The sequence below is a fragment of the Populus alba genome, chromosome 16, assembly GCF_005239225.2.
Source record: "Populus alba chromosome 16, ASM523922v2, whole genome shotgun sequence".
In the NCBI taxonomy this organism is placed as follows: Eukaryota; Viridiplantae; Streptophyta; class Magnoliopsida; order Malpighiales; family Salicaceae; genus Populus; species Populus alba.
In genome coordinates, this window is record NC_133299.1 from 3,859,178 (window position 1) to 3,869,844 (window position 10,667).

The window sequence follows — 10,667 nt, forward strand, 5'->3', positions numbered from 1 at the left end:
ACACTATGCTAGTTAATAGTTTGTGATGAGTTATAAATTAAAATTTCGTTTTCTTTTAGTGTAATTGAAACTTAAGTACTTTTTTAATGAATAATATTTTGAACTTAGAAGTACAGTAAAATCTTTTTTTTTTTTGTTTGTTAATAGTATAAATAAAAACAAACCAGGAGCAATGAGTGCATTTTATGTGGAGAATAGCATTATCATGGCTTTAATTTTGATTTTTTAAGCTTCTATTAAAGAGTAATATTTTGAAACAAAAAGGAAAAGAAAAGACAATAACCAGTTAATAAGTCAAGCCGTAGCGGAAAAAAGAAGCTCCATCGACTTCAAGAATCAAGACTTTAGAAGTAGGGATCCATATGCAAGAGGAGGGTCCTGTTTCTGAAAATGAGACGAGATACAGAGAAGGAAGGAATCAAGCATTTGGATCAATCTAAGTTTATTACCACCATTAATACATACACACAGCAGTAGCATATCGACACAAGCCTGAAGGCATATATGACCAAAGCATCATCAACTCTAACAGAGTCATGTATATTCTTGATGAACAGCAGGAGTGAAGGCCTTTGGACGGACCTTATTTTACAATAATGATAAATCATCACAGCAACCCCAACTCCGAAACCCTAAATACACAAGTCGGAACAGACTAATATTCATGGGGGAGAAGTGTGGAAAAGTTAATAATCAGATGATGAGTAGCTTCCTACTGCAACTGAACTAACTAGACTGACATTTTTTTTTTTCAAACATGTAAGTATATTCTAATATCTGAGACTTGCTTATTTGAACGTACCTAGATACCTCCAGAAACGACTTTGTGTATCAGGAGGGATCAGTAACATTGGTTAAAGCAGAAAAAGAAACCTCTCGGCTTGTCTTCTATCTGGGTTCTTGGGGTTTCCCCTGAGTCATCTCTTACAGCCATTAAGGAACTTGTACCAGGAGACTCCGGCGGAAAAACCGCATTCTCAGATGTGAATATCCTAGCTGGGATGGCGGGCTCCGGTGCTGAATTGGTAGAAAGATAATGCAGGAGCATCTGTATAATTTGGCTGAAGTTGGGCCGCGCATTTGGATCTTCTTTCCAACATGAGGTCACAATCAAAGCCAAATCCTCTGGGAGGTTTTCAGCACTGGGTCTCACATTCTGAAACAGCAAAACCATTACGTCAAGATGCTGGAAATTGCAACTGAGCTATATAATTATAATCAATAATTAAAAGACAAGATGATCATTCAGGTTATGGCATATCAAGTTTGGAACCCCTATTAATTTCTGTACTCGAGCAATAAAAGCAGACAAATGTCAGATGGTCCTGGTTTTGATGTCCAGATGCTGGCCTCAAAACTTGAAATGCAAGCAACTTAATATAAAAACTGCATGCTATAATCAAATCCTCCATAAATTGTTGGCACATAGGGGTAAAATCCCACAATGACAAAGATAGCAGCCAGGTGAGGAAGGCTTCTGGGTCAAGGTGATGTCCAACATGTTCATCATCTCGCTAGTGAGAGTTCTCCTCAATGACCCCCCAAGCACAACAGTTTCACTAGGTGATTTTACTTCAGCAATTATAAGCACCATACCCAAACCGTCTCCATCAGTCAGTCCAACAACCCATCAGGTCCGTCTGCTACCCCATCAAAACCACCTCCATCAGGCTGCAGCCCTATAATCGGCATTTATGATTATCAATTAACTCACCAACTTAATGAAAATACTTCACTTCTAAAGAGATCGGCATCCAATCTTGCAGAAAGCAACCTTGTGGTCCAATACTCAAGAGCAAACTCAATATGTCATAAGAGGTGATAAAGTCTAGTTCAGCAGCATTTAAACAGGCAATTTCTCATATAATCTCAAAAGGGCACTGACACCAGCTGGACATCAATATAGTCACCATCCAAGTAAATCCCCTTGGAATAAATGCTTCCTTAAGATTTCATTTGAATTTTGAGATATAATGAAAACAACACTGCTCACCTTAAAAGCAGCTGCATAAGCTGCCTGTAGATTTGACATGCCTTCAAAAGGCAATTTATTATGGATGAGCTCCCACAACACTATCGCAAAGCTATAAGCATCCACCTTGTGATTATAGTGTTTCTTCTCACCATGTCTTAATGTGACTGTGCTGTAAAGCTGCCACCAAATAGAAAGGTGAACAATATGGCATCATATAAAAACAATTCTAGAGATTCTCAGTCATTCAATATAGTACCTCTGGAGCCATCCACCGGTATGTCCCTGTTTCAGCAGTCATCATCTCTGTCAATGACTCTTCTCTGGCTAAACCAAAATCTGCAAGTTTAACTGTTTTATGGTCTGCAGTCAAGATCAAGTTCTCTGTGAATAGGAAAGGAAACGAGGTAGTCAGAAGAAGCCTTGATGCTTGATTACTAAATAATCAAATGTTTTTTGAATTTTAGAGTATCACACTGTATCAGTGCTTAACAGCCTGTTGCTGAGAAAACCCCCTTGTTTTGAAGATGTAATTCAATTCTACATATCAAGAAAAATCAAGATTTCATACAATACAAAGTCACACCCAAAAACCCACAGTCACTCCTTTCTTGCTGCTCAGCTACACCTATCCTCCAGCTAAATTGTCTTTGTGTCTCTTTCAATGGAGATATTGATTTCTTATCTCTCACACTTTGCTACGTCTGATTTGTTGCAGAGAAAACACAAACAGTGTTTATGGCACTAGAATTTTATGGATGACAGCGATGATGCTTGAAAGTTTTTCTCGGAGATGATTTATGCTTTTTGCCCGTGTACCTGGTTGTTTGTCTAAATGTAGTGATGATGGAGCCTTTTTAGTGACAAATTGAGCAAAATTGAATTCTACTAATGGATGAGTTCAGTTTCCTTTTGTACAGAAATATTAAATGTTGAAAAACCTCAGAGTGAAGCAAAAAAACAAACTTTTCATACAAACACATGTAGCAGTTACCTTTTTAATGCTAGACCAATATTTCAAATTTATGGAACCCACACTCTACCACTTACATGTTGACACATCATTTTGCAAGGAAATTTAGTATAAAAAGTTTGTTCGTAAATCATTTTCCTTGAACTCAGCAAGTTTAAACTTTCCAAACAAGAGAGGTGCTCAAATAGAATTGAAATTGCACAAACTAGAAGCTCTCTAAACATGACTGTAAGGCCATCCATTCATTTTAGCACTGCACAAGGACATCTTTATGGAGTGCATATATTCAAGAGATCAAGTAAAAGGGTCCAGAAACAATGAGGTGAAACAAGAAGAAACAAAGACAATTCCTTCAATGCTTTGAATCTGATTCTATCAAACATTATATAAACCTTTTGTGAAGTTTATTTCCTGGCTGCTTACTTATGCTGATCAAGTATTCAGACTTGCACATGTCACTGAAAAAGATTAAATGTAATGCTTGCCAGTTCCCCTACCATCTCTATCCAGCAGTTATAACAATCAGTACAAGCTTATGACATAAAGTCGAATCTAATTGCTATCATGCAGTATCATAGAAAATAAGTATAAAGAGGTGCCTATTAAATACATAACATTGAAGCGCTTACTATTCCTCTTGGCAATCAATTCCTTGTATTAAGGAATAAAAGAACCATAAACAAAAATTTCATCAAGTTTTGTTCCATCACACAAGAAAGCAATTGAAATGTAGTATAATCAATTTAGACCTGACCAAAATAGAATTTTCTATTATCATGCAAAATCATGATAATTTGTGAACTTTCAAATGCACAGGCCAGATGATTGATCTGAAACTTGGATTCATTTTAAATACAACTCAAGATAAGTTCCAAAAGATATATTTTGTTATCTAGAGAAAGAAACTCATTGAGATCTTTGAAGTGAATGTAGGGGATATGGATATCCTTTGGGCAGCTAATTGTCTCCTATTTTGCAAAATGTCATCATGCGCAATTGCAGGAAGCAGGTTGATGAGGGTCCATGTAGATTGTTTAGGAATACTTATTTTAGAAAGAAATATAGGGTTTAATTTTAAAATTCTAGGTTCCTTATGTTTCCTATTTTTATCAAGACTTATTTTATTGGGTGTTTATAAATAAGCACCCTAAGAGACTTTCAGTTTTATTGTATTATTATTGGCGGAAAAAAAAGCAGAGTTTTCTCTAAGATTGAGTGTGTTTCTCTTGCTTTGGTTACCTCAAAATTTGAGTTGGTGATCTTATTGTCTGGTTCTACATCGCAGGGGCAACTTAATTGCGTTTCCACCTCAATTTAATTATTAGAAAGATATTTTGGATCCAAGATACTCATAAAGTAGTCACACATCTATCTACACTCGTATTTTTCAAGTCCCAATTATTATGCTCTTTGATCAATTGCTTATTTAAAAGGATATTACCTCTCTTGCAAGAGAAAATCTTCATTTAAAGAAACAATTGGAAACAGACTAAAAATCATACTGTAATCCCCAATAACATGGGGCCAATCGACTAGTGAAATTAGAAAGTCAAGGTAATAAACTGCCATAGCCGAGCAGAGTGAGTTTCACTAAAACAACTGAAAAAAAGGTATTTATATGAAAGCATTTCTTTTTTGGTGCTGGTATTATATGAAAGCAACCCAACATGCATTGTTTGCAATTCAAATGGAAAGGCAAAGAGAACAGAAATTACAGTAGGTACCCTCTTGAGACAATATTCCAACTGTTATATTCAGCAATTAGTTGACAACTTGCACTAAATGTATGCACGATACAAGCCCCAAAGCTCACAACGACAGAAGATGTCCACCAAACTACGTGGGACTAGTTAGCAAGTTTATAAGCCTCTCACAAAATGCTACTTGTACAAACTTCACATGCTCAAAAGTCTAAGGAACACAGCAAGAAATTTATCATACCAGGTTTTAGGTCACGATGAATGATCCCATGGGAGTGTAAACATTCCATAGCACGAGCAATATCAAGAGCAAACCCAAAAGCAACACGCATTTCCAAGCACCTTGGTCGCATGTTCAGCAAGTATTTGCGCAATGTCCCACCTAAAAGAAGCTCAGTTACTATCACCATGACAGGCTCCTTGCAAGCACCAATAAACTGGTAACACATAGTAAAATTAATTAACAAGAGCAAACCCAACAGCCCCGTTATTTTGTATTTGACCACTTCAACAAATGTTAACTAACAACATGGTAAAATTAATTCACTAACAAGCCTTTAATGCTGAAAATCAAATGCAAGAAATGGTATTGCAATAAAAATAACCTTCACTAGATTTTTGTGTTGAACTCTAGATAACATTGCAACCTCTCTTGCAAACCGAGCTTGTCTCTTGGCAATCTCTTCTGGGGTTTCTCCTCCATGTACAATTTTAATAGCAACATTTTGATTCTTGTACCTATCAAAAGAAAATTCATAAATTCCAGAACGAGATTACTGCACATAGCAATCCACCATTTAGTAAATGATCTAAACTACAAGAAAAGAAGAAGAAGAAGAAGAAGAAGAATGTTTAAGCAACAGCGTCAAAAACTTCAGTCAAATTATCTGATAAGCAGGCATGTAATTGAAAATAAAACTAAAAATATGGGATTTGATATATGCAATAGTCTTTCTCAATTGATCAGCTAAAAACTGGTTAAATTTTGGTTTAGTCTAAAACGATGAGAGAAAAATCCAGTAATAAAGTGAATCAGATTTCAAGAGCTGCAATTTGGAAACAAAAAAACAAAGACTTCAAGAAGTTTGACTTACTTCCCTTCGTATACTTTAGCATGAGCACCTTCTCCAATCTTTGGCCCAACAAATAGAAGCTTAGGATCAACGAGCCACTTGGCATCCAAATTGAACTCTCCAGAGTAGAACATATTACTAGATCCCATTTCTTACTCTATACTAAAAGTAGATGAAATAACATCAACAAACTGAACAAGACCAAAACTTTTGCTATCGCTCTTTTGAAGCAGAGTAAACAGCTAACTAGTCAAGTTAAAGAAATGGAAAGCAGGACACCACTTTGATAGAAAGGAGATAAACTATAAATAAACATGCTCCATATTGTACCCCAAAAATCACACCTTTAGATCCAAAAAGATAAGCATTTGCCTTTGTTTAGGAGGCAAAGAATAAAACCCCACATGTTTTAAAGACAGTCACTAACAAAACAAGAATTTAAAATACAAATGGGAATCAATAAAAAAAAAACTCCCAACAGGCTCTGTCAGAAGCAGATAAAATTATACTATTGAGAAGGGGAAAAATGAATGGAGGATTGAAGGGGAGGAGGAGGCGGCTAAAAGGGAGAGAGACCCAGATTGAGATTTGGTGTTAAAGAGATTAGTTTAAAGCAATCTACGCGTATGGAACTGCTTTGTTTACTTGATCTGAAGATAAAGCCGCGGCAGGATTTGAGTCTCTGTCAGACAACAGTGGTGGGGTTTTTAATTGTGTTTTGTTTCTACATAAGATAAACGAAACATTATTAAAAGGGAGAGAGAGAGAGAGGGAGAGAGGGAGAGGAGGAGGAGGAAATAAATACAGGTGGCAAGGAAAGAGATGGTCTACATGATTGTGTTTTTTTTTTTTTTTTAAGATTAATATTAGTATTTTGTCAACTACAAATATCTCAACCGATCCAATAAATTTTAAAATTAATAACTATTTTAACATTTAGTAGACTTAAATTTTATGAGATTTAAATCAGTAATTTTCAAAAAAAAAAACTCAGAATTTAATCAATTAAATTATACCCCTTAAAATTAAATTAATTTAGTCTTTTCTTTTGTTTTATGCTTATTGTTGCCGTTTATATTATAAAGTGAATAAAATATTTTTTGATTTAAAATTTATTACAATAATGTTTTTTTATATTTAATATTAGTATATTAAAATAAATAAATAATAAAAATCTTAATTTAAATCTTAAAAAAATAAAAAGTTTTCAAAAATACATACCAACTATATTCCTAAACAAACACTTAATAATTGAAATAATGATAAAATAAATGAGAGCTGAAAAAATAAGTGTCCAATACGCCCATAAATGTGATGTATCTTTAATGTGGTGTAACCCATAAATAATGAGTATCGAATATCTTCAATGGTTAATTCCATGTCTCACCGATTTGGAACTTTATTTAAGTTAGATTTTATATACTAGGTTAGAACTTAATCAAATCAAATTTGATTGACTATACAAGTCAATTCATGTTCTGATTAAAATTTAAGCAATATTAATCCAGAAATAACTTAACTAGTCATGCTCTGGGTTTGCTTTTTAATAATTACAGGTTTGAGTCCCTTTAAAATTATAGAATATTTACGTAGTCGTTGATTTTAAAACTTATGGGATTAATCGAAATGCACATAAACTGATCGGGATGGTCACGTTAATAAAAAAAATTAATATTATCTAATTTGAATTTTTTAAAAAATAATATTATTTAATTTTTTTTAATAAGCCAATTATAATCGATCCAACGTTAGATCAGGTAGGGGTGAGTAAAAATACCAAAAAATAAAAAAAATTGATTAAACCAAGAAAAACAGGAAAAAAATAACCGAAAAACCGAACCATGAAAAAAACCGATTAAAATTTTGAAAAAACCAACCGGTTTGGTTTGGTTTTATAAGCTTAAAACCGAAAATACTAAACCGAACCAAAATTGGAAAAAAAACCGAGCCAAACCGGGAAAAAACCGAGCCAAACCGAAAAAACCAAGCCAAACCGAGCCAAACTAATTTGAATTGGTTTTTGTTCTAAAAAACTGAACCGAACCGAAACCGATTGATTTTGGTTATGTTTTTTTTAAATTCAATTTTGTTATTTTTTTTATAAAAATCGAATGAAATTGAAAATAATCACCCTAGAATATAATAAGTTTAAAAGAATATAAACTTATTAGTGATTGCGTGTAGTTCAATCATATAAATGAAAGCGAGAATCTTCAAGAATGCCCGCCATGCCGTGAATCAAGGTAAGTTGACATGCACAACGAATATGTTCAGAAATTAAGCTTAATGATGAACATTGGAAAAATGGTTTAAGAATTTCATATGGTCTGTGCAAATAATGCAAATTATGAAGTCATGGCTTAGAACTAGCTTTGCATACACCTTCTGCTTATGATTCCTTTTTTTTTTTTTTTTTTTGCATATACTTGCATCATCAATTGTCGCGGGAGAAAGTTCTATAACACGATATAAATCGAAGGTCTTGTTTGTTTTAATATTTAAAAAATATTATGAAAATTAGTGCTGCATGCCTTTCTTAGAAGAAGGGTGTCAAGAACGCATTCAGCTGCGCTACTGCTCCATTTTTTTTGCATTATTTTAACGTACCAAACCTCTTATTAGCCTCCGATTAAAGTTCGAGGCGTCATCCATAGCAGAACACAGATCGAGGCGTCATCCCTGGCTGTGCTTATGGGGAACAATGCAACTTCTGCAGAAACTGGTTTCTTTCACCATTTATACAGAGCTTGAGTTTTCTACTCACTGTCATGTCAAAACCAAGTATAAATCTCAGTACGTAAGACTATAATGTCTAATAATCGGAGCTAGGATCTAGAGACCAGCAATAGCTAGCTAGATGTTGCGGATCAGAGCCATTTTCTTTCCTTTTCTTTATCGGATTATGAACCGGAGTTCTTCTGTTCAAGTTCATGGAAGTGATGATGTTGGAAAGAACTAGAGCCCATCAATCAAACACAGTAGTAAAGCATTAAAAGGGATAAATAAGATGAGAAAATACAAAGTACAGAGCTTGTCAATGGCGATCGATGACAGGCGTCCTTGTGCAGGTGAGATACCCCAGATCCGATGGCCAGGTACTAAAAGTCTCACCAACTTCGTTGTAAAAAGCAGGAAGGACATTTTCAACAGCAGACTTCATCATAACAGGAAGATAGAAAGAGAAAACCTCGATCGAAATCTTCCTCCCTCCCTCTGTGAAAAGTACAAAAAAGTAAACAAAATGGCAGAATGTAGAAGATGAAGTCAATAGACATGAGGAAAATTCTTCGAAATGGACATCCAACTGACTATACATAAAATGGCATTTTAAAACGTTGTGCTTCGGGCACAGGAAGATGCTCGCATTAAATAATCGACATCCCATCAATACATGTCAATTTAGCGACTGTTTGAAATTGTTTTAAATTTATTTTTATTTTAAAATAAAATATTTTTTAATTTTAAAATAAAAAATTTAATTTTTTTAAAAATATAAAAACAAACAAAATTTTAGTTATTAGTATTAATTTTTATTAGTGGAGGTTGCTTAGTTAACGGGTGCGCTTTTATCTAACATGGTTATTATTAAAAAAACTAGAATGAAAAGATACAACTAATAATAATAAAAAAGATAAAAGATAAAATTTAAATATTTTTATCCATAATCTTTTAAAATAAATTTTTTATGATGGACCATCGAAAATTTATATGGTTGTTAACTTTAGAGCTTGTGAGATTAATCAATATATGTATAAGCTAATTCGAATACCCATATTAATAATAATAAAAAAAACATTTTATAGACAAATAGAAAAGTTTGAAATCCATAAACTTCTTACCAAGTTTATTGTACCATGGGTATGATAAGTTTGGAATACCTAAATCAGTTAAATAATAAATATATATATATATATATATATATATAGAATCAGGGTTTTTTCTAATTAATTTATTAAATTTTAAATTATAAAATAAAGATTTAATTAAATCCTTTAAAATAATTATAAACATCTTAAGCATATCTTCGTGCACCCGAATACGTTTGTTTTTTTCTCTTTATATTTTTGGTATCCAATTTGTATCATGAAACACCATGCATAAATCTCCGCTCCATGAGCAAATCAACCTGTTACCAATTAAAGCTTATGTTTAAAAAAAAAAAAAAAAAAAAAATAAAACCGACAACGTACGTAATAATGCAAAATTAAAGCAATCAAAATCAAAGCTTCCAAAAACCGAATATTAATCTAAAAAACTTTGTTTGACTTCTACATGGTTTGACACTGCAACCCACACCGACACGGTTACCTGTGATTCAGCCAGTCAACAAACCGAAGCGTGGCGGTGCCACGTCATCTCCTGTTTCAAACATTTCCATCCATTTTCACTTCGCCACATTATTTTCTTTGGACTTTTTGGTTAGGGATGATAATAGATGGAGTTGAAGCTCAATTTTGCTTTTATCTTTTTTCCATCTAGAATATCCAAATCTATCACCTGCCTCCGACTCTAACCGGGTCGGATCAAGTCGGGTAAAAAATCTTTTAAATCGATGAATAACAACTGAATATCTTGAAAAAACCAATTTTACAACAACAAAAAAAATATAAGATAAAAAAAATGAAATTCCTATCAATAAATCATAGAACTATAAAATTGGTATTAAAACCATATGCATAACATAGTAAAAATCTTTCATAAATTATTTTTATACAACTCTTTTTTCTATTTTAGAGTGTATTTAAGAGTGTTGTAATATTTGTTTTTAAAAATGTTTTTTTGTTCAAAAATATACTAAAATAATATATATTTTTTTAAATAATTATTTTTGATATTAGCATATAAAATAATATAAAAATACTAAATATATATTAATTTAAAATAAAAATATTTATTTTTAAAAAAATCAATAAACTCTAAAAAAATGATAGTATTGAAGGCAAAAACAA

At 32.9% G+C, this 10,667-nt stretch overlaps 1 protein-coding gene across 1 annotated transcript; it reads right to left on the minus strand.

Annotated features, from left to right (window-relative positions):
* Positions 1-425: 425 nt before the first annotated feature.
* On the minus strand, positions 426-6,481 carry LOC118050433 (serine/threonine-protein kinase STY13). The gene is made up of 6 exons (XM_035060783.2): positions 5,740-6,481; positions 5,251-5,383; positions 4,887-5,082; positions 2,232-2,356; positions 1,994-2,152; positions 426-1,156 (listed from the first exon to the last, which is right to left on the minus strand). Exons 1-6 carry the CDS (start codon positions 5,865-5,867, stop codon positions 842-844), a joined length of 1,056 nt encoding a protein of 351 aa, XP_034916674.1. The 5' UTR covers positions 5,868-6,481; the 3' UTR covers positions 426-841.
* Positions 6,482-10,667: the final 4,186 nt, after the last annotated feature.

Coding starts and splice junctions, on each gene's coding strand:
- LOC118050433 (XM_035060783.2), bottom strand. CDS start 5,867: ATGGGATCTAGTAATATGTTCTACTCTGGAGAGTTCAATTTGGATGCC. Junction 5,384..5,739: donor GCTAAAGTATACGAAGGGAA/GTAAGTCAAACT, acceptor TTCTTTTGATAG/GTACAAGAATCAAAATGTTG. Junction 1,157..1,993: donor CTTATGCAGCTGCTTTTAAG/GTGAGCAGTGTT, acceptor TTGCTGTTTCAG/AATGTGAGACCCAGTGCTGA.